Source organism: Verruconis gallopava (assembly GCF_000836295.1).
Source record: "Verruconis gallopava strain CBS 43764 unplaced genomic scaffold supercont1.19, whole genome shotgun sequence".
Classification (NCBI taxonomy): domain Eukaryota; kingdom Fungi; phylum Ascomycota; class Dothideomycetes; order Venturiales; family Sympoventuriaceae; genus Verruconis; species Verruconis gallopava.
Window position 1 is genome coordinate 380,799 of NW_015622155.1, and position 26,098 is coordinate 406,896.

At 49.9% G+C, this 26,098-nt stretch overlaps 9 protein-coding genes across 9 annotated transcripts; 3 read left to right on the top strand and 6 right to left on the bottom strand.

The window, feature by feature from the left end:
* Positions 1-86: 86 nt before the first annotated feature.
* Positions 87-1,966, bottom strand: PV09_05933 (uncharacterized protein; the record flags this gene model as incomplete). Its single annotated transcript, XM_016359503.1, has 3 exons — positions 87-1,223; positions 1,283-1,351; positions 1,405-1,966. 3 exons carry the CDS (start codon positions 1,964-1,966, stop codon positions 253-255), a joined length of 1,602 nt encoding a protein of 533 aa, XP_016212752.1. The 3' UTR covers positions 87-252.
* Positions 1,967-4,081: 2,115 nt separating this feature from the next.
* On the bottom strand, positions 4,082-6,148 carry PV09_05934 (uncharacterized protein). Its single transcript, XM_016359504.1, has 6 exons — positions 5,769-6,148; positions 5,594-5,705; positions 5,379-5,545; positions 5,279-5,334; positions 4,489-5,232; positions 4,082-4,438 (listed from the first exon to the last, which is right to left on the bottom strand). The coding sequence occupies exons 1-6, from the start codon at positions 5,951-5,953 to the stop codon at positions 4,218-4,220; spliced, it is 1,485 nt and encodes a 494-aa protein (XP_016212753.1). The 5' UTR covers positions 5,954-6,148; the 3' UTR covers positions 4,082-4,217.
* A 465-nt stretch (positions 6,149-6,613) lies between these two features.
* On the bottom strand, positions 6,614-7,897 carry PV09_05935 (uncharacterized protein). The gene has a single exon (XM_016359505.1). The coding sequence runs from the start codon at positions 7,705-7,707 to the stop codon at positions 6,727-6,729; it is 981 nt and encodes a 326-aa protein (XP_016212754.1). The 5' UTR covers positions 7,708-7,897; the 3' UTR covers positions 6,614-6,726.
* A 602-nt stretch (positions 7,898-8,499) lies between these two features.
* On the bottom strand, positions 8,500-11,189 carry PV09_05936 (uncharacterized protein). The gene has a single exon (XM_016359506.1). The coding sequence runs from the start codon at positions 9,072-9,074 to the stop codon at positions 8,676-8,678; it is 399 nt and encodes a 132-aa protein (XP_016212755.1). The 5' UTR covers positions 9,075-11,189; the 3' UTR covers positions 8,500-8,675.
* On the top strand, positions 10,084-11,152 carry PV09_05937 (uncharacterized protein). Its single transcript, XM_016359507.1, has 2 exons — positions 10,084-10,317; positions 10,380-11,152. The coding sequence occupies exon 2, from the start codon at positions 10,432-10,434 to the stop codon at positions 10,852-10,854; it is 423 nt and encodes a 140-aa protein (XP_016212756.1). The 5' UTR covers positions 10,084-10,317; positions 10,380-10,431; the 3' UTR covers positions 10,855-11,152.
* A 576-nt stretch (positions 11,190-11,765) lies between the features above and the next one.
* PV09_05938 (uncharacterized protein) lies at positions 11,766-13,372 on the top strand. The gene is made up of 3 exons (XM_016359508.1): positions 11,766-12,176; positions 12,237-12,344; positions 12,397-13,372. The coding sequence occupies exons 1-3, from the start codon at positions 11,976-11,978 to the stop codon at positions 13,297-13,299; spliced, it is 1,212 nt and encodes a 403-aa protein (XP_016212757.1). The 5' UTR covers positions 11,766-11,975; the 3' UTR covers positions 13,300-13,372.
* A 214-nt stretch (positions 13,373-13,586) lies between these two features.
* Positions 13,587-19,564, top strand: PV09_05939 (uncharacterized protein). Its single transcript, XM_016359509.1, has 4 exons — positions 13,587-13,740; positions 13,798-14,072; positions 14,136-18,029; positions 18,083-19,564. Exons 1-4 carry the CDS (start codon positions 13,644-13,646, stop codon positions 19,373-19,375), a joined length of 5,559 nt encoding a protein of 1,852 aa, XP_016212758.1. The 5' UTR covers positions 13,587-13,643; the 3' UTR covers positions 19,376-19,564.
* On the bottom strand, positions 19,542-20,819 carry PV09_05940 (uncharacterized protein). The gene is made up of 4 exons (XM_016359510.1): positions 20,567-20,819; positions 20,463-20,511; positions 19,998-20,398; positions 19,542-19,937 (listed from the first exon to the last, which is right to left on the bottom strand). Exons 1-4 carry the CDS (start codon positions 20,613-20,615, stop codon positions 19,750-19,752), a joined length of 687 nt encoding a protein of 228 aa, XP_016212759.1. The 5' UTR covers positions 20,616-20,819; the 3' UTR covers positions 19,542-19,749.
* A 1,010-nt stretch (positions 20,820-21,829) lies between these two features.
* Positions 21,830-25,138, bottom strand: PV09_05941 (uncharacterized protein). The gene is made up of 2 exons (XM_016359511.1): positions 23,875-25,138; positions 21,830-23,825 (listed from the first exon to the last, which is right to left on the bottom strand). The coding sequence occupies exons 1-2, from the start codon at positions 24,763-24,765 to the stop codon at positions 22,575-22,577; spliced, it is 2,142 nt and encodes a 713-aa protein (XP_016212760.1). The 5' UTR covers positions 24,766-25,138; the 3' UTR covers positions 21,830-22,574.
* Positions 25,139-26,098: the final 960 nt, after the last annotated feature.

Below are 26,098 nucleotides of genomic sequence, written 5' to 3' on the forward strand. Positions count from 1 at the left end.
TGTTCTGTCGTGCCTATCATTCATTCGTCATATGCCTCTCCAGGGCGCTCTGTCCATGTCCATACCTTGCTTGCGTGTTGTCTCCACGTAATCCGTCTTTTGAATATCCTCATCCCATCCGAGCTGCTAGCGGGTAAAGCACACAATGCCGATAGCGTACAAATCCCATCTTTCCAGATTCGGTCGAAGCTGATGCATCTCATTGGATATTTAAGGTAACAGACGCCTCGGCATTGCTGGGCGAACTTTGGCTTACTGTCCAGTGGATGATCGGTCCTTGCCATCATCTTTCTCATTGTCACTCACGTCCCGAGTCTCTGGACGGCTATTGACAGCTGTTACGGCACCGCTCTCTGTATCGAACAACCGGCTGGCGAAGCTTTGAACTTTTACCAAGCTGCTGGAGCGCCATCTTTCTCTGTACATGCTGTACATGGCCGCAGCAATGCACATACTGGAGAAGAATAGGCACATGCCACTCCAAAGCTGCACCGAGAGGAACGAGTTATAGCGCGAGATGAGATGGCCAGCAATGACCGGGCCTGTGAGCGCAAACGGAGCAGCAATGGTATACATCATGCCTGTCCAGTGTCCCATGCGGCTGTGGTCGGTGTCAGGGGTATGGTGGATGATGTTTGCAATCGTTGCCGGGGGCATGCCGATAACCGCCCCAGAGAAGGCTCCAAAAATAATGACGAACGCAAATGCGCCTGCCACGTTGCTTACCGTCGTCCAGAGAGCAAGTAACAGCAGGGATGAAACAAACATTACGCAAAAATGAACCCTCAATGCGCCGTAGCGATCGCTGAGCCAGCCGGACAGGCATCGGCCAATCGTGCTTGACGCGTTCATAACGGACAAATAGTAGAAAACCGGGATCTCGTGGTCAATATCTCCTCGGGCATTCGTTCTGCCTAGTCCTTTGCTCAAAGCCCACTCTTCGAGGTTGAAAAAGACGGCGTAGAAGCCGAAGAACATGAAGGCTATGGAAGCACAGAACCAGTTGTATGTAGCATGACTGAATGCCGGCGGATCGATCCAGCGCCCCACCGAGAGCCACTTGCTATTTTCGCCTTTATTGAGAGGATGCTTGGGATTTGGTTGTGCAAAAACTACTGAGACGAGCGATGTACCGCTAGTAAGACTTGCAGTGATTTGCAGAGCTCTTTCCCATCCTAAACGCGCGATTAACTCTCTTGCCATGAACGGATAAACTAGGCCAGCTTTACCGATATATGGGTTAGCCAAGTAGAGATAGGATCGAGGCGGCGAATCGTCTTACCAATGCTTGCGCCAGAGGCGACAATCCCAATCGCTAAAGACTTTCGCTTCACGAACCAGGTAGTTGCGACTATGATTATCAGCACCCGAAATCCCAAGCTGTGCGTGAACTTTGACTCTTACTCTGAGAGCTTGCCACAAAGAAACAGGCCATTCCCAAACCAGTCGTCAAGCCCTGAGTGAGCCAAATGTGACCGTAGTCGCCTGAGTTGTACGTCTCACCACCACTCAGGCTCAGCAAAAACATGCCGAGCGTGACCAGCACAAAACCGCTCGGGAGTACGATGTTGGAGAGCCCGGCGTCAAGCAGACGGCCAACGATGAACGACAAGACGAGGACTACAAATGACTCAGTAGAGCCGATGAGATTCATCAGGTACAAATCTTTTTCTGGCATCAATAGCTCTTCGTAGTAGCTTGCGAATGTGCCGTACGCATTTACCAGCCCCCAGGAGTTGAACATAAGGAAAAAGCATCCAACAAGTGAGGTCCAGGCCCGCCATTCGCGTGGCCATGTTGGTCCTTCGGCTTCAGGTATCGAGGATGTTTCTCCCGCCAGCGTAGAGCCACCTGATAGAGACAGTCCGCGTTGAGGCCTTGACGGCAGGGCCGTTATTACACCCTCACCACTCGGGAAGATCATTGCTGGGGCGGACTCGCGTGGGTAGGAGTCTGATGCAGACATTGCAGGCTAAGACATAGATCGTTAATAGCCTGTGAGCCTAAATTACAGAGAAAGGGTGTTGTCCTTGGTCAAATGAAGTAACCTAAATGGAAGAAGTGCAGGATATGAAAGCTTAAAAAGACTTGAAGGAGAGAAATGATGACAAGCATAGAGTTATAGATGTGAAGAGAGCGTGGCCACCGGTTACTGGTTGGATCAAGAGTTTAATATTCCGTTGCAAGATAAGAGCCTCATTGTTTAAGCCACCAAGCTAAAGATCAGCCTGACGCAGATCCAGATTCAAACTTAGAACATCATAAGAAAGCCAAGCGTTATCTGAGGATGATAAAGGAGCACAAAACACTGACAAGGACAATGTGAGCAGCGCGGCGACCGATCATTACGAATTTGGGACCTGCTTCTCACCAACGCACGGTTTGGGCACGTTGTCGTCGTACACGGTGGATGTATGGAAGTTGCTGTGCCCCCGTGCGGAACGAGCTCAGTGCAAAGCTTAATGGTTCAAAGCCTGCCGAGACAATTGGCCAAGTAAGGAGAGCCTGAAGCCCACAGAGATGGGTATAAATTTGGGTCCACGGTTTGGAATCCAGCGGCTCAACCTGGGTGATACAACCGCTCCTCTAACGTGCCGCCAAATCCTCCGGCGTTGTCCATGCGAATGTTTATTTTGAGGCGAGTGGGATCTACACGTGGAAGCGTCATCCTACAGAATTTGATGGATTATCGCGGCGTGGCGTGCGAACTTTTTGGGCTGGTGTTGACCTTCTTTTATTTTTTTGGGTTTTTGGTCGTTGAGAACCTTGGCTAGCGGTCCACCCCAAGCCAAACTCACTTCCCGACCCGTCACAGCGCCGAGGCGTGCCTGGACCAAAAGTCGATATTGATCAGCATTTTATTCGTCTCGTCTCACGACACGCAACCTCCAAGAGCTTGGCCCAACCGTGTATCTCGGGAGGCCCACGAGATTGGGATTTCGACTGCAAGGCTCACTGCTTTGATCAAAGACAGATCTGCGAAGGCGTTTTTCTCAGCAGGGCTGTGCCAAACAAAACTTTGCTAGATTCGGTGAGCTTGAGTTTCTCAATGGTGAATCCAATGAAGTATTTCCAAGGGGAAACATATGCTTGTCTAGACTCATTGCCTATCAAACTTGCATTCCTGTACTCAGGCACTCGTGCGAAGTCAAGAGCACCGTTAACTTTACGCTACACGAGCGTCCAGGAGAAATGATCGACAAACACCACGCAGAGCTCCATGAAACGTTGAGAAGGAGGTGGTTAGAAGCAGTGCCCACGCCAAGCTATCGACAAGACGTTTCCTTTGAGGTGGATTGACGCACATGGTGTCATGAGGTTGTTCTAAATCTCTTTGACGCTGTGATCTGTGGAACCCCGATCATCTCGCCGTGAAATCATGTGCGTCAGACGCACTCTCACATGCGCATGCTTGTTCTTGGTACTGGATCTATCCTAGTGCACCAAAAGTCTCGGCCACTTGGACCTTGGACATAGCCTCGCAAACGAATTACAGCCACTTTCTAAGGTTGTGGGCGATGTCAAAGAAGAAAATTTTGGGAATTTGAACTGTCTATGCTCGGTGAAGAAAACCAGTCCTGACAGTTTGCCGGGTGTTAAGCTTATCTCTCGCTTCACGTTGATACGCATCTCTGTCAATTGTGGATCTTCCAAGAGCATCGTTTCACATTCAGACTGATCAACTTCAAAGCCACTCTTATCTGGCCCGAAGTGCTCGATGGCACATCCGATGAGACAGATCTTCGCGCCGACCTTCCTGGGCCGATTCGCTTGTCTCTCAGACAATTGCTCATTGAAGCGGAAAGCGGCCATGAATCCAATGGTGGGCTATGCGATTTACGTAGCGTTTTTGTTACTCAAAGCATGTACAAATATGTCTAGTGTATCGCGGTGATGATCTAGACAGAGTTTGCGCTCAGTCGTTGAGTATCGTGTCACTGCCACTTTGAAAGTTCTCAAGCAAACGTACTGAAGATGTTTCTCCCTTACCACATTTTTCAACGCAAATGATGGTGAACAAAGACTGAGAAGAAAAGACTGTCCGTCCTTTCTTGAACCTTGTGATTCCAGACTTGGTATTTGAATTTCGGGACTGCATTTTCAAGTATGTGAGTGACATGTACTGATTGGTGACTAAAGCGATAGACACATCCTCCAGACAAATGAAATTTTGCATCTTTTCACAACTCTTAAGCCGCACTCTGGCGATTAGATACCTAGGTGGCATACACGAATCTCGGATTTTCGTCGCCTAGGTCCTCGATCTCGTCTGGTGTCAAGCCTTCTACTTTACTATTCTCAAGACCCTCTCGCCTGCGTCGGTTTACGTAAGTGAGATATGCTGACATAGAGCCATAGATCACTGCGCCTAGCGCAACAAGACCCATGGTTACGCCATGGCCACGATGATATAGTGGGCCTTCACGAGTTGGATATACTGTACAATCAGTTATACCGAATGCTGTTAAGGCAGAAAAGTGTACGTACAGAAAGGAGCCATAATTCCTGCGGAGTTTCCAATCGTTAGCTGTAACCCAGACGCCGTTGTCCGTTTGCCATATCTTGGCGTATTGGAAGGTAACCAGGCCAGTGGGATTCCAACAGTGACGTACAACCCCATAGCAATTAGGAAGCATCCTGCATAATGTACCCCACTTCCAGTATCAGTCATCAGCATCGCATAACCTATGACACTAACAAGGCATAGCAGAACCACTGGAATCCCACGGCGCTGAAATCGGTCAGATACCCATGCGACGGTGAGATAAGTGATCGCGCCGAGAGCGTAGCACGGAATTGTTAGAACCTGGACGATTTGGCTGGACCAGGATGAGTTTATGCCTTTGATGATTGTCGGCAAAAAGGTGCTGTAGCCGTACAGCATATTATCGGCGCAGAATTGACCTGCGCAGAAGACGTAGATCTTCCAGTCCTTCAGACCAGCTTTGACATCTTTCATGTGAAACTCATGAGCCGATGTACGTAACCCAAACTCCCTTTCTCTCCTTTTCGTCATCATCTCTCTTTCGTGTGGTTTGAGGTAGTACGCCGTCTCTGGTTCATCTGCAAGCCAGAACCAGGTGAAGACGCCAAGCAAAATACACGGCAAGCCTTCAATGATCATGATCCAACGCCAGCCTGATTGACCAGCTACACCATTCATATGGCCGATGCCGTAAGCAAGAAGGCCACCACAAGCACCCGCAATGGCTGCACTCACGAAGAGATAGCCTAGATTCCTTAGTACATGCTTATGATACGTTTTCGCCAACCTTACCAACTCTAAGCGCTAGCTCTCTTTTCGTGTAAAACATGGTCAGATATATTGTCATTCTAAAGCCATCAGTACAGACATCCGAATCGGGATTTGTACGAACCCAGGAAAAAGACCTCCCTCGAAGAGACCTAGCAGGAGTCTACAGGCTATCAAGCCCGCATACCCTTGAACAATACCAGTCAACGTGGCTATAATACCCCATGACGTCGTAATGAAGGCAATCCAACGTGACGGTCGAAATTTTTTGATGACAAGGTTTGAAGGTAGCTGAATATAGTCAGTGACGAGCCGAAAATGGCTGCCATGAAAACTCACTTCGCTCAAAATGTACGTCACAAACAATAGAGATACCGCAGTTTGGTATTGATTACCATGAAGCCCAAGATCTTTTTCGAGTCCGTACAGGCGAGCATTTCCGATGTTTACGCTTGGTCGAGTTAATCTTTTTCTTTCTTTTTCATTTTTTTCCCTCAGAGAAGAATATTCTTACCGATCAAGGAAACTGAACAGGTAAAGCGACATAGTGATTGGAATTATGAAGAGGTCCAGTTTGCGGACTAATTTCGCCTCCGCAACTGGATCTATTATTGGCAACGACCCATCTACCAGATGCTCGGCCGGCAGTGAGAGATCCGACTTCTCGATGTCATTGCTTTCTCCCAGCTTCTCACCCATGTTGAAAGGACGTCTTGATGGAGTAAAGGAATGGTCTGAAGTAGAACCAGTCGGATCGTTTGCTAAAGAGTGTTCTTAGCGATATCCAGAGGTCTGGGCTGCAATTTGGGTGGCAATTATGAAGGTTTATACAAGTTCTGGGCACGCGACATCCCACGCTTATCCAGCATGCCCCCTCACACCCCCTTGATAACCGTCGGACTGGTGTTGCAAGGACATGATCGGAGGGAATGTCGATCACTGTCGCTAGCGCGTAGACGTCCCCCCGCATCGGTGCAACATGAAGAAATGTCCACGACGAAGAGGACATTTGACGCAGGATATTTGACATTTAATTTTTTTGGTTTTTTTTTTCTTTTTTCAGCTACGGGCTTTGATCGCACTCTGAGGGCGAACTGTTGAGGATGGCTTACGAACGCCCGCACGAGAGTCGAGTTACGCACATCAACCTTTGATAACGCTCCAGCCTCGCTCTGCGCGGAGTCGGTCCCCGATCTGTTTTATCAGTTACTCAAGTGGGACTAGCCTTACTCCAGAACACGATATTCTCTCCGCTTGTATCAATTGTCCGGTTGATATTGTCGGATGCTACCTTGCTTAGATAGCGCGATGCGGCAAGCATTCAGAGAATCTCAGATCACTCAATCTTGCACTCACCATGCTCAAGTTGTGCGTCAAGAATCATCATGCAAACAAAGTCTCCAGACGTTAATTACGTACCGAATACATCACAACAAATTCCATGCCGAGCCACTGAAAGGTGTATATGCTTACTACTGCATCTTCAAAATGACCTTCCCTTTTGCATGACCGCTTTCAGCTCGATTAAAAGCTCGCTCGAAGTTGTCAAGCGTGTACACCCCATCGATAAACGGCCTGACAACCTTCTCCTCGATAAGGGTAGTGATCCTTGCCAGATGCTCTCCGTTTGGCTGGACAATGAAAAATGTTCCTTTTACTCCCTCGCTAACACCTATCTCAGGTCTCGAGCCGTCAATTGGGTGCACGATGCACAGCAAGTGGCCATTCGGCTTCACTGCTGTCCATGCGTCGCTCAAAACCGGTCCGCCAACACCATCCAACACGAAGTCGAACTTAGCATCTGATCGACCGCGTGCCACCCAGTCGGCTAGACTGAGCTCTCGATAGTTGATGACCGAGCCTGCTCCAATTCCTTTTACAAAGTCTACGTTGTCTGGACCGCACATGCCCACGATCCGACCGACTCCAGACCATTTCGCAAGCTGAACAGCCCAGATTCCGACAGCACCGCTAGCACCAATGATCAAAAGGGATTTGTCCCTGTTTTTAGCGCTGTTTGCTTCACATACGAGTCCGAACTTGTCAAAAAGTGCTTCTTTTGCAGTCAGGGCGCTCATTGGAACTGCTGCAGCTTCTTCGAAGCTCAGACCGATTGGCATGCTTGCAATCTCGCCTTCGTCAACTAGGGTGATTTCTCGTGCGTTTGCAGGGCGACCAAATGCTGTCAAGGCGTAAATATTGTCACCACTTTGAAATTTAGATTCGTTTGAGGGTGACTTGATCACGGTTCCAGCCACATCGAAGCCTGGAATCGGTCTAGAGAGAGAACCGGGCTCGGGCCATTGTAACTCTCCTTTCGTGATGCCTACCGCCTGCGTACGGATCAGGTATTGATTGGAAGATGGAATCGGTACTTCTTGGCTCTCGAGCCGAAGCGAGTGATCTGTAACATCGTGTACAACCGCCCTGATGTTGTCTTTCATTGAGACCATTTCTGTTATTTAAGCCTAGAGAGTGTCGCTCGCTCAGTTATTGAATGGATTAAAACCTGACAATGCGAAGATCAAGATCTGAGTTTTTCGCTCTCTGTACCAATAGGTATTCAGCAGCTACATGTCAAAGTGGTAACTAGCTCGCACTGGAATCGAATTCCTGGATACCTGTCCCTTTTATGCGCAAAACTGCTCGTTAATCGTGACTAAGCAGGTGTGTGACACGGAAAGCTCGCCGCTTGTTAGCTATAGGCTACTCGGAAAGAGCCAGTTTCGATGTACGAGTGCTCCAGCATAGCCAGCCCATCGATACCATCACTGGAATTGTCTTAATGTGAGATGACTGCATAGGGTTGTTGCATTTCAAACCGTATCTGGAATTGATCACAGAGTCTCGTCACACGATCCAAAGGCTGATTTCCCTCCACGAAAGAATAAGAAACATGCGGTCAAGAAATGCCACCGATTTCCAGTGATCAGGAACTTCAGTTTGTGAAAGCCGAAGATTTTCCTGGTGATGACGGGTGATGATGTTCTCAACACTGCCATAGCATATCAATTTCAATAAAAGAGCGAAATTTGATGAAGTTGGATGCAATCTTCGATTGACTGCAGAATCTAGACTACGAACACGGGGAAAGGCCTCCAGTGCGCATGATCTTACGTAGGGCGAGCCAATATGAATATGCGAGCGCGTTGTGTACCAGGCATGGAACGTAAATTGAAAAAGGAGTTATGAAGGCAACGAGGGGCAATTTCCACTCCGCAGGCGTTTGATTTTACATACGATCCCACCGATGTGGCGGGTTCTAGTCTTCATCCATGAAATTTGAGCCCTATCGAACTGCCTGCATATGAGGGAGATCGGTAAAGGAATACGGTCTATGACATTTCGTCTGGCACTCGTGACTTAGTTCGCGCCAGATCCGAGGAAATGGGTAGCCCCCGAATTCTAACAACCACCGATGCTAGATGACACCGGGGCCCCTCGGTGGCTGGCCATATACCCCAGACGGTCTGGGACTTGTCGGAGAGGACGGTGCGTGTGCTCGAAAGGAAAGTTTGGTAGATGAAGCACAATCGGGAAGGCGTTCCAATCTTGTTCCAGTGCCGTCGCAACAAAGCGAGTGGCAGACGTTCGTCCTCAAAGCCTCGAATCTGGCGTTTTTCGTGGGCTGGAAATCACAAGCCAAGGTTTTGCCCTCGGGAGATGGAAACGAGTCTCGGCAACGAAGCTGCGAAGTCGCAGTGCTGCCCACAGGATTGCTTACAGCATTGCTCGCCTTTCTCAGCGTCAACTGGCACGAGTTGACTTGCTGCGACTCGCGGACTGCATTGTGCCCTTGATACGAAGTCATCTGGCGCATTCCTTGCCACAAGTTTTAGTCACGTGTACCACGACGCTCATCCAACATCAGACATAGCGTTGGAGCAATGCGTACACAGTACAACACGCATAGGGTCCTTCTCTTGGCCGTTTTGAGTGTGTCATGGGCCTCTATCCCTCTCGTAGCATAACGTCAGCCGTAGATCAAGGCCAGGATTTCTTGGCCTTGAAACCAACCACGACGACTCTTCATTCAACGTTGTACCAATTCTCGCGTGGCAGCAGGGTGAGCGCCGTCTTCTCAGTCTGCTTTGGGCGAGGCGATGCGGTGTGCCTGCATTGCTCGCTGCTTAAGCGGTGATCATCTGGGGAACATGCTGGTGAGTAGGTAACCATGTCCCGGATTGTGGACCAAATATGGGATGATACCCGCGGTTAAGTACCACATGTGATAGCTTCGCTTGCAACTGAAGGAGCCCGCTCGAAGTGGCCAAGGTGGAATCAGTCTTCGAAAGACTGTTCATGACCGGTTTAAGCGCATTATTTGGCAGGAAAATCCAGAATATGGAGTCGCATTTGTCAGAAAAATCAAGGCCTTTTGATATTTCGGCTCTGCATTGTGGTGACTGAAGATGTTGCATGTGGACACGCATACGTGGTGACAGCCTGCCAGTTCAACGAGATAATTTTCGAGGCTATCTACAATATTTGCTGCTGAATTTAAGCTCCTGCCCAAGAAAATCTTCATCTTTACAACGCGGTCATGACTACGGAATGCTCCGTGTAGAAATGGTAATTGCGATAATCGCATGCCTGTGACGCGGAGGCTGCCGATGGTCGTGCTGAGCATTGATTCGCACATGTGGCTTGGAAAAAGTTCTGACAAGAATCTTTGACTATTCAATGCAGATCTTACTAAAGTGGCAACAAAGATAGACAGGTCAGACGGACGGAATTTTCTCGCCTTTAATGGAGCCGCAAAGCGAAGGTGGTATGTTGACCTGCACTTGACCAAAAACTTCGATAAGGGATATTTTTCATCAAACTTTCAATAACCAGTTTCCCCAAGACCCGAGTCGTGGACGACTCTCGATCTGGATTATTGCAGTGGCACAGAATGCTATTGAAGAAACTGTCGCATCCCATTTCGACGAATAAGAACAATCTGACAAGGCTTTTGAGTGCTCTTTGTTCGGGTCTCCCTTGCCTACAACTAAGATCGACCCGTTGTCGCGCGTGTTGAAATTAATGCTCGAAGTTAATGAAGCCGGGACGGAATCAAGGCATGTAGATCGTCCTGAACTAGTACTGAATACATGCTAGAGCACTGACCGAGTTTCTGAAGGTGCGCAATCTTTCCGGCCTCACAGTAGGGGAGTTGAGTTTTTTGTCGATTCATGGGCAAATCAGCGGAAGTTTCGGTCAGGGGCAAGCACGGCAGAGAGGCTGCACGATGCAGCTGCGCAAGCATGAGCCTGCGACGGCCCAGCACGACAGTCTTCGCTGTACTTTTGACCACGTTGAACCATCCGCTGCTGTGGCAGAACTGTCAACTGTCCATTCTGCCTCGCCACGAGGACCAGTGGCACTCATGTAAAGGGAAAGAGGCTTTGCCTATTCGCGCCGGTCGGCGGGACAGACTTCCGCGATCCACCCGCAGCTCACGACGACTGTCTGTGTTTAGTGCTGTGATTCCAGGGCGATTGTGTGATCGGATTTTGACACGCGATTCAGGCGGGGGCTTTGTCTGCGCATTGAGTCCTGCTGGCCGACTCGATTTGGAAAAGCGTCGTACGATCGGCTTGATGAGGTTTCGATAGACCGGAATGCCTCTCCGTAGCTTGGTGATAGAGGCTTCAATGAGCCGCACATAATTGACGTCTGGAGCGTCTTCGCCTCACCAAGAGTGGATTCTTTCATGTTGAGATATTTTGGCAGAAATATGGGCCGTGGCGGCCATGTTGGAAGATGCTCAGAATCGGCACGCTCATCCACCTTGCACGAGCACAGGTACGGCACCAGCGAATGCTGGACACGACCATCGTTATTGAACGCGTGTGAGTGCGAGTGCTAGCAAAGAGCAACAACGGTCGGCAAATAGCAATGTGAATTACGGAGTTTTCACAACCACGCTGGGTCGGCAACCACGTGTGCGTCGACTGCCGTGCGCTTCGTCATGCAGCCATCTGGTTCGCAACATGTCATGAAGACCCTTTCGATCCCATGAAGAATCTCAGCCGGATCGGTCTTTGCCACAAAGGGACGGCTGCTTGCCCTTGTGCGGCCGCATTTACGGTGGCACGCCTGCTTGTACTATGGCGGCGCTACGGCCGCACTGGTTGCGCAACGACGTTCAGGCTACGGCCGATCTGTCAGACGGCAGCATCGGCGCGCGCTCGGTCTTGGCAAATCCCGGCCCAGGCGGTCCGCCCACGGCTGAAAGAACGCGTGAGCACTGTTGAGGCGAATCATCGCTGTTGATGCGACGGCGAAGACGACTGCTGCCGGCTGCGGGCAATCGCTTGTGGCAGCAAGTGGGCCGTCGGACGGAAGACGGCCCTGCCATGGGTCGATTGTGGCTCACACGCAATGCTCGTTCGCTTCGAGCATCCTCATGTCCAGCCCCAACCGTCCCACACGGGCGCATTGGGACCCGAGTCATTCAACGCGTTCCAGAGTTTGGATCTGCCCATTTAAGCTGGCGTGCAGCGTGGTAGTCTTGCAGGGGTTCCCGACCCCGGCATCCGCATCCTCCAGAGCCAGTAGTGAGGTGAAGTGAGACGTACAAAAGTCCCAGCTGCCAATGTTCGTTCTCCTGGCTTGTTTTGGCTCGCCATTGAATTCTTTCACCCATCCCAAGTATCAAAGAACAACGAGAAAAGGCCTGGAGGCCGCCCTTTGAGCGTGCCTGAGCCTCGCGGCAGTCGCTTCGTCTCCCACAATGAGATCCCCGCCACTTTCTGTCATAGCGACCTGGCCGCCCGCAAATTACGTGGACCCAGTGACCAGAGGACCCGCGCTGCTGATCATCGAATGTATATTCATATCCTTAGCATGGATCGTGTTGGTGTTGCGAATGTACGTGCGACTGGTGATGTTGAGGAGGACCTGGTGGGATGATTGGATCATGATAATCGCCGCAGTATGTACCCAGCATCCGACTCGGACGTCGAGGAAGCATTCGCCTAACCAGAGATGAAAGATATGCACGACAGGCGTGACAGCATGCGTGATACTGGCAACGCAGAGATACGGCTGGGACCTTCACGTCTGGGACGTAAAATACGAGCAGCTCATTGCGGGCAGAAAGGTTTGTGACGATGTTCTCGACACGATCTCCCGGAAGTTGACCATGGAACTAGATCTCGATCGCAGCACAGACGATCTTTCTGTGGGCATCGAATTTGACAAAATTATCGATCCTTCTCAGCTATCTTCGAATCGCGACACCAAAGTCAAAGTTTCGCTTCTTCACATGGTGCAGCATCGTGTACGTGATTTTGATCCACGTTATTTTTCACATTGTGCTTTGGACGCAGTGCTCCCCCGCTAGCAAGTACTGGGATCTCTTCGACAACAACCGACATTGTGAAGACGAGGGCCCGCCCCTCATGGGCCAGATTTCTACCAGTATCGCGGCCGACTTTATTGTTTATGTACTGCCTATGGCAACCATGGCCAGGCTTCGACTCCCGCTGTCACAGAGAATCATTCTCATGGTCGTCTTTGGCTTTGGCGCCGTCGTCGTCGTCGCCGGCTGCCTTCGACTATATTATACTCACTTGACAGTTTACGAGACCTACGATGTCACTTGGGTGGGCTACAACCTATGGATCTGGACTGCCGTTGAGGTAAACTTGGGCATCATCTGCGGCTGTGTGCCTGCTCTCAGGCCACTCGTGTACAAAGCAAAAACGCACCTTACATCAAATTACCTGAAGACGGGTTCAACCTCGTCGAAAAGGAGCCGTTCATACGGCATCGGGAGCATACGGAAATCACAGCCTGCTGACAACAATCTCGATGGCGACGTCAGCCTTGTCGATAAAAACATATCAAGCATCGAAAAGACCGTGGACTGGGAAGTCACAGAGACCGATCAGAGCTTGAACGAGCAGCCTGCGAAACCATTCGACCACACGACTCAAGGATCATGGCTCGAAGATTCAGATGGTCATTCAGATCCCAGCCGAAGGAATCAGCTTGGAGTATACGGAATGTCTGCGACCGAGATAACAAGGTCGTCTTTTGGCTTGAAGAGATAGCCCCCGATAGAGCGTTTGACCGACTCCTGTGTATTATCATGAGCGAATTCAACAAGTTATATATTTCAACACATTCCGCTGATTGTGATGCCCAAGCCCTTGAAATGCGTAACGAATGAAGTCGTGATGTGCCTGTGACACTGTGCGTTGCTTCTTGTGCCTTTCCTTTTTTTTTTTTTTTCCTTGACGGCTTCAGCCGCATGCCAAGAGCCCGGACTTGGTGCCTGCCTTAGCCCGCTGCTATGTGATACGTCAGCGCTAAACGTCTGCAAACTCCCAAGAGTGCCAGAACACCAGGGAAGCTCGAAGCAATCCAGATTATGGTTGCAAGTCCATGAATAACAATGGCTTTTGACCCGGGCGGCTTGCGCGCATCATCGCCTGCGAGTACCGGTCGCGTATCTCCAGTGCAAAGATTCCGCACGCAAACCAGCGAGGATGGTACGTCCTTCGTGCGACAGCTCTTCGCGCACATTGACCTCTAATACTGCTATTCAGGAGCAGGCACAAAAGACAAAAACTACCGTAGATATGCTCTGGCCGTAGAGCGTGCCCTCAGCTCGTTCGATACTGCCCAGCAAGAATGGGCTGACTACATCTCTTTCTTGAACCGCCTACTCAAGGCGTTGCAAGCGAACCCGCCAAACAACCATGCTATCCCACAGGCACATCTCATAGCGACCCGTCTCGCGCAATGCCTGAAGCCGAGTCTGCCTTCTGGCGTCCACCAGAAAGCTCTGGAAGTGTACTCGTTTGTGTTTACCATAATTGGCGTACGTAACTCCAAGCATGTACCGTACAAGTGTTGCATGATGCTGAACCTGGTACTTTTCTAGCAAACAAACCTAAGCCGTGACTTCCACATATACTTTCCCGGTCTCGCCTCCGTCCTCTCTTTCGCATCGCTCAGTGTTCGACCCTTGTTCCTTTCGCTGTTCACAGACCATATTCTACGCGTCGATGAACGGGCGCTGAGACCAGCATTGAAGTCAGTGATCCTATGTCTGCTACCAGGGCTGGAAGACGAAACAAGTGAAGATTTTGATCGCGTACTGGAGGTGTTGAATACTCTTAGAGAAGCTTCACCTGGGGACTCCCAGCATCCGGACAAGAGTGAAGGATCTGAGGAATCAACCGCTTCTGTCTCGTTCTTCTGGCAATGCTTCTTCCTCGCGACCATCACGAACCCGTCACGTAGACAAGGTGCACTTACATATTTGACACGACACTTGCCACGCTTCTCTACAAAACGTAGTTCTAGCCAGGAGCAAGCTCTGAAAAGCCTGAGTTACCATGCCCAAGCCGCTCTTTCTCCTGAACCAGGGCTGTTGATCCGATCTTTCGCATCAGGCCTCACGGACCAGCATGTTCTCATCCAAAGAGGCTTCCTCGACCTTCTAGTGTCGCATTTACCGCTTCACTCTGCCGTGCTGCAGCATGCCGTTCCTTCATCGGATTTGGATCGCTTAGTGCTTGCCGCTGTGGGTGTCGTCTCTCGTCGGGATATGAGTCTGAACCGCCGACTCTGGAGCTGGTTCTTAGGGCCTGAGCCACAGACAGACGACGAAAAGGCGGAGCTTCCTTCCGAATCAAAAATTGCTTCACCAACAGTAGATCTCTCCCAGCATCATGCAGCGTATTTTGCTAGGTACGGCTTACGCGCATTGACGAGAAGCGTGCTTGCATTGCTTGAGAAGGACACCATGGCCGCAGCTGAAAGAGCAAGACCCTTTCGCATTTGTCTCTCGTTGATGGACCGCTGGGAAGTTGGCGGTCTTCTCATACCTCACATCTTCATCCCTGCGCTTATAAACGTCTTTAAATACCAAGAAAGTGCGTCGAAGCGAGATGCGGAGGAAGTTTTGAAGAGTGCGAGCAATTTTTTCGACGGTGTCGAAAGTGGCCTGATTTGGGCGAAGGTTGTCGAGCTTGCTAACGACGCTTTGGGATCAGGTTCAAAGTCGCCGTCGGAAAGATTGTTTAGTATCCGTCTTTGTGCATTCATAATGCAACGTTTTAATCTTCGAGAGGAAGAGATGATAATTTATCACATGCCGCTGACAGCTTTGTTTATTCTGATGTCAACGGGCGCTCAGGAGGATAGTCAGGTCAACATTGAGATACAAACTTCGGCTCTTGACATTTTGGAAAAGCTTATATCAGTTATTCCACAAAGAGCATTCACTTCAACCACCGAGACAGAAGGAAAGCGTGATCGCAACAGCTCTTCGATATTCGCGAAGATCAAAAAGTTCTACGATGAAGACCAGGGGATGATCGAAAACGATAGTCCACCCTTGCCACCACAGGAGATCGGAGAGCAATTACTTCGCCACTCGATCGTTCTATTCGTTCGAACCATACGGGACGAGTTGAATAACCCAGCACTTATTGATCTTAGCGCCAGGGTCCTTTGTGGTTTGTTGAGGATCATTCCTGACCCTGACCGTATCATTGTCAAATGCCAGACTTTGGAGACTCTCCACGAGGCTCTGCGAGCAGATTGCAAGCTGTCTATGCAGTTTCCGAAACTGCAAGCTGTCGCTGCCGCCCTAGGCAGTATTCTCACTGCGACCTCGGGAACTTCGTTAACAACTTCGAAAGAACTAATGTCCTTTTATGATCTGCTTGTAAGGCAGATCTGGGATCACCTCGATCCTTTAACACCAAAATACCATGTTGAAGCTGTTCGCTCACTTTGGCAGTTGGAATCCGTGCCTGGTACTTCAAGACGTATTGAAGCCACGATCACCAACTTACTCACAACAAAACTCCATCAACAGAAAAATCGATGCGAGATGGGTCGCAAGTTTGCAGTGTTCTGGGCACATTCGATGCAGGAGAAAAGCGTACCCGCGGATAAAGGACAACGTAATGTACCTCGTAGAACGAGTTCTTACGCAGGAATTGGCGGCACATTCATGATTCCGTCGGACACATCTGTTATTCTCAGTAGACCGCTACTCGTGATGCTTGACTGGCTCGAAGATGTGGGGAGTGATGAAGCTGCATTCGTAACTAGCTGGTTACAACAGTTGCCGTCCTTGCCGAAAGTCTTCGATATATTGACAAGCCATATCCGTGATCTTAAATGCATGAATCAGGCGCCGGCATCCGAACCCAAGACGCAGGCAAGGACTAAATTTCAAGTGCGAGATAGAGAAGAAGGGGAATTTTATCTTCGCCATATCTACCGAATCATCCACGCAGCATCAGAGCATACCTGGATTGTAGTTGCGAGTGAGATGGTCCAGCCTTTCACGCCATCATCGATGGGCGATGAGAGTGAAGTTTCCCTTCACGAATTGCTCATTCAGATATGCATGCATATACTAGCAACTGCAGACTATAATTCAAGGGCACAAATGCGGACTGATTTGGAGCGGATCGCTTTGGATACAATTCAAGTCATTATCGAGGGACCGTTCTCTGCACCGCTTAAGGAGCTTGAATTGGAGAATAAGCTGCTGGCTATGGTTAACTCTAACCTTCCTGTGCTTCCTCCACAGTTGCAAACCTCGTTTTTGAGCACAATCAACTCTTGCTTGAAGTTGCGCCAGCGAAACGTCACCGCAAGCCTGCCCAAATCTCCACACCAGAATAAACTCTCTCGTGACAATCATACTTACTCTCAAAACCTACTGCCTAAAGAAAGCGACTCGAAGGAGACTTTTCCGGCTCAACAGCTTCCGCCTCCGGGTTTGGTGGAGTGCATCAAGTTAGGCTTTTCGTCGACGGAGAGTCGACTCATCCTCGATGAATGGGTTTCATTTCTTCGAAATGTGCTTCCATTGCTCTCTGATACCCTTTTCCAAAATTTGATTCCCCTTGTTGAAGTATTTTGCTCTCAGATTAGCGATTGTTTTGAGGGCCTCCGGTCAGCTTTCGTTGAACCAGACGTGGCACACGCACCACCGGAACCAACAATCATCAGCTTGCTCAATGGTCTTGAGCAGCTCCTTGCTACCGCTCATGACAAGCTCATTTCAGATGAGTCAAGGATACCAATGACGAAGAGCCCAGAACAGCCACAAGGCTTTTTTGGAAACGTGTCCAACATGACAGGTCTTTTCTCTGGAGAAATCGACAAGCAGCCCACGAGGGCCGCAACAGCTAACAATAGACTCGCAGTTCTGCTATGTTTTCAGGATACACTTCGCAGCTGTTTCCAAATTTGGACCTGGGGGGTGCATGGACATCAGAATTTGAGTCCAGCCACTTTGTCAGCAGCCTCGTTCTCCTACACGTCCCTGCGACTTCGAAAAAGAGCTTTGAAAGTCCTTGAGAATCTCTTTGCAGCGGAAGCTTTAGAATGCCTCGAAATGCTCGCCAAATTATTTTGTAATCCGATCTCTGACGACTGCAAACCGTCTTACGTTTTAGAACTTCTAAATGTATTAAACGGTTCACGACCAAAGTATACCGCGCCAGCTATCTTTAACGCGATCTACAGACGGATCAACGATGATGACACTAGAGAGAACATTAAGACATCAAATCTTACGGCGACGGATCTAGTAGGATTTCTGGTGGAATATATCAAGTCAATAGAGGATGACGCTATGGATGAGATATGGTCTGATTGTATGGCGTTCCTCAAGGATATCCTTAACAATCCCCTCGACTACAGCCAGATTCTACCACTTCTTCTTAATTTTGTCGCATTGATTGCAGAGAAGGTTGACAACACGAACTTCGGTGAGCAACGGAAGATGCGTAAGGAGCTTGGAGTAAGTAACTGTTAGTCAAGGCCCGAGCTTGAGCCCAGCTAACGATGAGATAGGACACTTTCTTGAAACTTCTTACAGCAACATTTACGGCGCTGGGTCCAGCTGGCTTTCTTCAAGATTCTGGCTCAGTACCGATAACCAAAGGGCGAAGCAGTTCAAATGGCTCTACGGCCATATCCAAACAGCAAGACTTCGCTCTAACTCTAGCTTCCGTGGTATCAAAGCTGCCGATCATACTGAACGACAATGAGCGTATTAGCATTGCCACCAACATTGTGTCCTCCAATGTTATCGCTCCCGCCCTTCGCGCGAAAGCATTTCCTCGAAACATAGATCAGTCATTCCTTGAGCTGCTGCTGCAGCTCACCAAGATATCGCAAGGGGCAAAAGCATGGAGGAAGGACGTCCTCGATGCACTCAACGACCCTAAATTCTTCGCCATCCCAGCTGACCTATCGCAAAACTACATTTTACCAATTTTACGACAACTGGTCGTCAATGATAAAGAGCGGATGCCCGAACTTCTAGGCAGGTTGACGGCTCCAACGACCGCAGGCATTGTCTTTGGTGTCGGAGCTAGCTCGGCAAGGATCGAAGCAGATCGTAAAACCCAGCTTAACTTGCGGCGTATTGCTGCACTCATACTCGCGGGCGATGAAGATGCCTTCGTTGAAAGATATCGCACTATCGAAGAAAAGTTGACTGATCTTCTCACTGCGACTCCAACTTCATCACCGTCTTCAAACACGCGTGCAGAAATATTCATGGTGATACGCGCTTTAATCATGCGGTCTTCTTCTGTGTATCTCAGCCCGTTCTGGCCGCTCATCAATACCGAGATACAGAACGCGATCTTGTCAATGCTGCCAGAGAGCTCTGACACAGAACAATACAATAATGCATCAGTGCTCCAGGCTTGCAAAGTACTTGATCTGCTTGTTGCCTTGGATCTCGACGACTTTCAGCTACACGAATGGCTATTTATCACGGATACTATCGATGCCGTATATAGACCGTCAAATTTCGCATCGGCTGCACTTGCAGATGAGGTAGCAGAGGCACTGGGAAGTACGTCGCTCGAAAATCGAACAACTTGGCGTCAAGAGAGTACCTCGAGTGGCAAGCGGTGTTCTTTCTTGGAGCCTCTGTTGTCCGGACTCGAAGACGTAGAGGCGTCAGAGCTGAAGTTGCTTCCAAGGCGAGATCTTGCCACCAGGATCTTGCAGCCATTCTTCGGACAACTGAGCATCATGTCTTTTGAGGCGACGTATGAGATGACGAAGCCGGATATGGAGGCTTTTGAGAACTCACTGTTGCTAGATCTTTTTGAGGAAACAGAAGCATGACAAGGCTTCTAGAGAACTGATTGGTTTAGGGAGAACATCATCTCTCCATCGCTATGACAACGTAGGAATATACCATTTGACCGTGAATCGCCTTGAAGACACAGTGTGCTCCTGCACGAACACATAACAGTCCCATTGATTCCTTCAACAAAAAGCCATTGTGTGTGTGTGTGTGTGTGTGTGTGTGTGTTGTGGAAGAGACCATGTAATAAACGCCGTATGGGTATCCAGCAAAAACGAGTAATACAAGCGTCATGCCGTCAAGAAAATATATTACAACCCTTGTATCGAACAATCTCCTCCGTGATTATGATGATACATGTTTCGCTACTGTCATCTTCCTTACGAGTCGATCCATCCATTGGGTATAGCAATTACCAGCATTTCAACTTGCTCCAAAAGCCGGAATTTTGATTTTTCTTTTTGAGCGCATCGGGGTCTATGCTGTGTATTGGCTTCTCATTGAGAGGTTCAAGGGGGAGCGTTCGGGAGCCGCTGACCACGTTGAGGGCACCACCGCTTAGGGCCAATCTTCGTGCCTCAACTACGCGTCGTACAATCACTATGATCACATGTAAGTATCGGAGGCCATGTCCATGCGAAGCATTGAAGGTTAACGTACGTGCAAACGTCTCCTCGATGTTGACCATTTCCCTGGCACTCGTTTCCATAAATCCGCACTGGCGCGATCTTGCCCATTCCAGCCCTTGCTGGCTTGTCACCTCCCTCTTCTCTTTCAGATCGCATTTGTTGCCGGCCACGATCTTCACGGGCGGGACGCTTCCGTTGTCAAGCCTCTGCTCCTCCTCAATGCTGATCATCTGGTGGAAGTAGTCGAGTGAATCGAGCGAGGCGGCATTTGTGATGTCGTAGACGAGAAGGAAGGCGTCGCTGCGGAGGTTCGACGCTGCCCAAAGGCCTCTGTATTCTTCCTGGCCAGCGGTGTCGGTCAGGTTCAGTTGGTAGGTTTGCCCGTCGATCTGGCGAGTGACTGAGTATGAGTCTTCGATTGTGGGGTCGTAACTGTCGAACAACGTGTTAGGATGCTCGTTGATGGAGGAATGCTTGCAGCACCAAATGCACATACTCTGATGTCCACTCCGCTCGGACGAGTCGAAGAGTTATGGACGATTTACCTGGTTGTAGGCGTTAGGTCCGTACCTTAGGCCTTCATTGGCAGTGTATACATACCACATCCGCCATCTCCACACACAGTGATTGATATCCTATTGTCGTCCATACCTGCAGCTTGCAGTTCTAATGCTTTGACTTTTCCCCCCACAAAATCCTTCCTGCAGGGCAATGACTCCTGGTCAAGATCCTGTTAAGGCGACGCTTAGTTGCGAAGGTGAAGGAAACCAGTCCGAGCTGGCAGCACGCAAACTTCAACCAGGAGAGAGAACGTAACGCGCATACGTGAACACCACGACACGAAAAAAAAAAATGGCCAGGCGAATCTGTTTGCAGATACCCCAAAGAAGACCGCTGAGCCGAAAGAGGGGGCCTGGCTTAGGACATGGCGTGCAGATCACAGCCTTTTCGACAAAACACCCACCGTCTGTGCGTATCAAAAAAGCGTCGGTAAACCTGGGACATAATTTCTGTCCCCGTCCATCTTTCTGGACTGCTGCCCTTCCAAGAACCGCATCGGGTGCTTGCAAGGATACGGGACTCCTTGCGAGGCTCAATAGTGAAACATCTGCAAGGCTGGTGGGATCTCCTGTCCGTCCGTCCCCTTATGCAGGACGAAATGCACAAGCAGTGGCCGGCGCCTACCACGTCCCCGGATCGCGTTGCTCTTGTTCCCCATGAAAGCCCCTGCGGCACGTTCATCATACTCCAATTTCCTTATGCATACCTTGCACGAGCTGAACGTGGTCCGGCATGATCGACGACGTCTTCGACTTCGCTCCACGGACTTCGCGCACGCATGGCGTCTGTTCGGCACCCCAAGGCGCGCACGACGTTCGCGCAGGGCGGCATGCCGGGATGTTTGCTGTAAACGAGGGCTGAAACTGGGGGCTCTGCCAACGGCGCAAGAGGACTTTACTCAATGTTTCTTAGGCCCGTCGGTAGGCACCTTTTCTGTTTGTCGTCGGTAATTTTCCACAGCGACGCAGTTTCGTTGAACGCTTACGCTACTCCGGCCCTGAAACAGAACGTTACTGCTGCAGCCGGACGTGGTGATATCCGGGCATGGACTACGAATTCATCTGACGGCATGCGCTGTGAGGAATCTCGACCTGCTTACCTTGTACCTTTCGCACGATGCGTCACTGCTTGCGTCTGCAAAATTGATCTTGAAGGGCGTGCGCATTCGATCGGCTCTCCAAAACGTGGCTATTTCAAGCGGACCTTACGAACTGGCCTGTCAAATGCTTGCGCCAGAGACGTGCAAAACGCGCCGCAGGGATGCGTCACGTTTCCGTAGTTCGGAATCTAACGAACATCAAGTGTTTATTAAAAGCTTTAGACCTTGGTCCAGCATTTTACTGTTGTGCTCCTCGTTATGCGTGCTGGCTATATACAAGCATAAAAGGCCGGCCAACAAATCTTAACAACATCTTTAAAGGACACGTATTCAAGAAATTGATAATCGACGTCTTCCATCTTCTCCATTCTGCCTCTGACTTGGTTATGGGACGACCCCTAGAGAACGTGCTATTGCCCCATCGATCGTAATATTATCTTTATATTGCCGCCCAGTCTAAAATGCGTTCGCTTGCCGCATTGGGCAGGTATATTTCTCTGTTGCCGCAAAGAGGACAACTAGGCATATACCATGAACATCCTCCGTGGTTCGGGACCGGCGTCCCATTGGCTGTATGTTGGTCAACGCTGACAACCATATCGTGGGTCAGGCTGCCGAAGTCGAATCCCCTGGTATGACCGATCTTGTCATTGGTTCTCCTGAAAACTGCAAAACATTAAGTACAACAATTTGAGCAGGAACGCCATGAAGATGGTGGTTAGCAAAGCAACGTATTGCGCACAAATGAAAACGCCTCGCTTGGCAGCAGTTCGCAACAACAAAGTTCAGTCCTCATCCAGCCAAAAACATAATGTCGAGCATCAAGATCATCCTTATAATGCTTGTGAACACAAATGAAACAGAATAAGCCAGCTAAAAAGAAAAAAAAAATCTCTGGGTATCATAGGACTCCTCGGTTGAGGAACTGAAGTAAATGTAAAGCACAGTCTAACCCGGAAGCTCGATCAGACTTTCGAGTATGGGCTCCTTCGCCGAAATAGAGGGTGTTTCGCGGCCTTCGTGGTTCTCCGTCCTGGTTCTGGGCGATGGCTCAATATTCTCGGTTTTTCTCGAGAATAATTTCTTGAGAGCCGAGAGGCTCGTTTTCTTCTTCAGATTCGGCAGCACGTTGGGCACTGAGCCATGTCTTAATCTTGACGGTTCTTTCGGTGCAGTAGAGTTTGCGTATGTTGGCCGATTTATGGGATTTATGACCGCCGGTAGAGCCGTCACGCTTTCTTTGTCCGACAGTCTGTCCTGTTCGACATTTACCATAGAAGGAAGGCTGGTCATTGACGAGGAAGGGAAGATACCAAGGCTCCCAATACCAGGTGGACGAGGTGTCGGTGACGTGGTAGGTCGTTGAATCTCTGTTTCAGGACTTGACGCGTAGGCTGAATCTGTCGCTTCACCCATGCTCGGGCTTGTCGATGTCCTGCCTTTGTCGTTTTCTTCCGCGTTAGGAGTCTGCAGAAGCCGTGAGGATAGTGCTTCTTGAGATTGCTGTTCCCTTAGCCGTGATCGAGCTTCGATCAGGGTTGCCTGAGGGTCGTTATCAAGCTCGTAGACAGCAGTCGAGTTAGCGTCCATCTCCACAGGCGCGGGTGGCGGAACCGGTTTTCGGGCTATTTTCTCGGTGTGAGGCGGCGCTGAGGATGATCTTGGTGAGGCCAATGGTGACACAGTTGAGGAATGTGGAAAGGAAGGAGGTGGCAATGTGGGGGAAGCCAACGGGGATGGAGCAGCTGACGGAGCAGCTGATCCATGAAAGCGAAAGACACTTGCAAGTTCCGTGATCTTTGACTTCTTTGACTCAGATTTCGCTGTTTCGACTTTCTTCGGCGTAGGCATTTTATCAGTTCGAATCGGTGTTGGCTTCTTCGACTGCTTGGACGACTTTGCTGACTTGCCCGATTTTGCAGACTTCGATGACTTGATCGAATTTGCGGACGATTTGGGAACCATGGGAGCTTCGCGAGGGGCATCGTACCGTCGTTCTCGCCGTGAGCTTTGCCGGTGCGGCAGCTTTGCACCTGGAACCGTTGCTTCGACTGCTTTTGCGATCAGATCTGGATCCTTTGGCAGTGGCTTATGAGAAACGCGTCGTTCATGACGCCTGGACGAAGAATGGCTATATCGGTGTTGTGAGCTAGACATAGACCTGCTGCTTCCACCATTTGCCGCACGCTCTGCTCTTCGCTACTTGCGGTTTTAGTAGACGTATAACAGCAACGCAGAATAATCATACCTGTTCACGGCGGCTTGCAGATGCGGCCCGTTTTGCCATCTCGTTCAATATACTCCCCAGCTGAACCACAGCTACGCTCAAACCATTACCCTTCATCTGGAGCGTGCTCATGCATTGAACCCAGCCTTCTACGTTAGCTTGCATTGTTTGGAAAATCTGAATTGATCCTCGGTCATTCTGGGGCCAGTCATCAGATATATCGTCCAGATATTTGCCCATTTCGATAGTTGCTTCCATGCCTTTCTGTACATCGACCTGAAGGTCCTTCACGAGCATCGAAGTTTTGTCCACAACCTTCTCGATCTTCTCATTGCCATCCAGGATTTGTTTTCGGAAGGTTTTGTCGTCCAACATAACATCAAAAACGCCGGCGTGTTCAAGGGGGAGCTTTAAGTAATTGATGCGTTCCCTGATGTCGTTGATCGCGAGATCAAAGTCCTCTTCCGTTCTTTGCACAAAGTTATCCACATCGTCCACATGTTTCTGTAAGATTCTAACCACCTCTTCATCCGATTTCGCTAGCTGCTGGTGCAACAGATGTACCCCAAACGCCACCTGAGAAATGATCTTGGTAAGTGGGTGAAACCTGGCGGTCGAACTTTGTGACCGCCATTGCTCGTTGTACGTGCCGTTTGTCGAGTCGGTGTCCAGCAGCCGCTGCCTTCGCTTTCTTGCGTCGAGTTGGTTGAAGCTATCTTGCACGCTTGTATCAGGCGGGTTCGCCGCTTCTTCAATAGACTCTTCAAACGGGCCTTGCATGGACTTTATAGGATGCTGCGGAGCTCCAGATCTTGGAGATCTAGGGCTTTCCAAGGGTGCACGCGCACCACCCTGCGAGGCCATCTCAATGGCCGCCCTCAACTGCTCTTGTGTTTTGTCTGGCCGAGACATTGTCGCTGGCCGCGTTGAAACGAATGGAATGGCCTCGGAAGCCCAATTGAACGTCCACCTTAGGGAAGAACAGAAAACATTTGGAGGAAGATCGACCTCTGTGCTCTATACGCACGAGACAGGAGGAGCAAGGTAGAAGAAATTGATCCGCGTAATGATCCCAGGTGCGCCGCTGGGACCTAGATTTTTGAGTCGTGAAGAATGGGGACCAAGACTAAGCTTTATCAGGGGTGAGGCTGCTGGGTAGCGCTGACAAGACCAACACAAAGGTACTGGGACCAAATGACCAAAGTAACAAACAAGGTCGGAGATGCGTAGACGCTGTGCATTCAGCTAACGCTTCAGCAGCAACTGTTCGGACGGTGACCTGTCGTTACTCCTCCATTGCAATGCGAACAGCACATCTCTTCCTGATCTGGGCCACGGTCCGTCGCGAGCAGGGTTTCGTCAGGAGAGCACGGTGCTGGCTGCAGCAGAAATAGCGCCATTCAGACGAAAGGATGGCGCCGTTGATCGATCTGCTGGCCTCGTTGCTAAAGAAAACTTGCCGTTCCTCCCGCTATGACCGTTAGGGAAGGCTAGGAAGCAAAAGGGAACCGGGAAGACAATGGCAAAACATGCTCAACGACGGAGGCAAGCTTATTTTCAGATGCTAGATACATTGCATCTGTCGCCAGCGTGCCTGATCGACCCGTACAATGATTCTCCCACCATTCCCCGGTCCAGTTAGGGCTCTCGCAGGCGGTGCTCGGCCGATACGATGTGCTTAAAGCGGAAGTGCCATTGCCAGAACTGAAACCTCCTAGAGCGTGCACCAACTCCGTTTCGTGGCTTGCGTCGCTCTTTTTGTCTTTCTTTTGGCATAACCCACTTAGTTACCACTGCCACAGGACTACTGCACGCCTCGATTCCCTCATCACTCTCACCCGTGCACGTGCGATTGGACTTTTGCCAAAGAGCGCCAACCCGAGGAACCGTCAGCTCGAGCCCAGCCATGCTTGGCGATAACAGCAGAATTAAAGCTCTAACATGCTGTATAACCTGGTGTCTTGAATACGGCCCAGTCTCCAGAATTCCCGATGGTAAGCTGCTGTCAACTATAGCAGGCCGACAGCAATGACGCTCTTCTGGTACCAGCCTGGGCTTGTTATCAGCCCAAAGTATGCCACTTGGTACTCTAGGATGATCAACTCGAGGCAATAGTCTTGAGAGTAAGAGCCATGTCACAGTATGCGGAGATGACGGAGAAGCGTACAGAGGTATATGATCTAAGTTTCCAGTAAAGACGACATGTGAACTTTGCTGTGTGGAAAGAAGCATTCGTCATTCTCCG

Bases quoted from the DNA above. Each gene is read 5' to 3' on its own strand.
- PV09_05938 (XM_016359508.1), top strand. From the start codon at position 11,976: ATGAGATCCCCGCCACTTTCTGTCATAGCGACCTGGCCGCCCGCAAAT. The intron at 12,177-12,236 runs GTATGTACCCAG...CAGAGATGAAAG, and splicing joins GGATCATGATAATCGCCGCA to ATATGCACGACAGGCGTGAC. The intron at 12,345-12,396 runs GTTTGTGACGAT...CCATGGAACTAG, and splicing joins AGCTCATTGCGGGCAGAAAG to ATCTCGATCGCAGCACAGAC.
- PV09_05941 (XM_016359511.1), bottom strand. From the start codon at position 24,765: ATGTCTCGGCCAGACAAAACACAAGAGCAGTTGAGGGCGGCCATTGAG. The intron at 23,826-23,874 runs GTATGATTATTC...AACCGCAAGTAG, and splicing joins CTGCAAGCCGCCGTGAACAG to CGAAGAGCAGAGCGTGCGGC.
- PV09_05940 (XM_016359510.1), bottom strand. From the start codon at position 20,615: ATGGACGACAATAGGATATCAATCACTGTGTGTGGAGATGGCGGATGT. The intron at 20,512-20,566 runs GTATGTATACAC...GCCTACAACCAG, and splicing joins GTGTGGAGATGGCGGATGTG to GTAAATCGTCCATAACTCTT. The intron at 20,399-20,462 runs GTATGTGCATTT...GTTGTTCGACAG, and splicing joins CGAGCGGAGTGGACATCAGA to TTACGACCCCACAATCGAAG.
- PV09_05934 (XM_016359504.1), bottom strand. From the start codon at position 5,953: ATGGGTGAGAAGCTGGGAGAAAGCAATGACATCGAGAAGTCGGATCTC. The intron at 5,233-5,278 runs GTAAGGTTGGCG...TAAGGAATCTAG, and splicing joins AGAGCTAGCGCTTAGAGTTG to GCTATCTCTTCGTGAGTGCA. The intron at 4,439-4,488 runs GTACGTACACTT...CTGATTGTACAG, and splicing joins AGGAATTATGGCTCCTTTCT to TATATCCAACTCGTGAAGGC.
- PV09_05935 (XM_016359505.1), bottom strand. From the start codon at position 7,707: ATGGTCTCAATGAAAGACAACATCAGGGCGGTTGTACACGATGTTACA.
- PV09_05937 (XM_016359507.1), top strand. From the start codon at position 10,432: ATGGGCAAATCAGCGGAAGTTTCGGTCAGGGGCAAGCACGGCAGAGAG.
- PV09_05936 (XM_016359506.1), bottom strand. From the start codon at position 9,074: ATGCGCCAGATGACTTCGTATCAAGGGCACAATGCAGTCCGCGAGTCG.
- PV09_05939 (XM_016359509.1), top strand. From the start codon at position 13,644: ATGGCTTTTGACCCGGGCGGCTTGCGCGCATCATCGCCTGCGAGTACC. The intron at 13,741-13,797 runs GTACGTCCTTCG...ACTGCTATTCAG, and splicing joins CACGCAAACCAGCGAGGATG to GAGCAGGCACAAAAGACAAA. The intron at 14,073-14,135 runs GTACGTAACTCC...GTACTTTTCTAG, and splicing joins TTGTGTTTACCATAATTGGC to CAAACAAACCTAAGCCGTGA.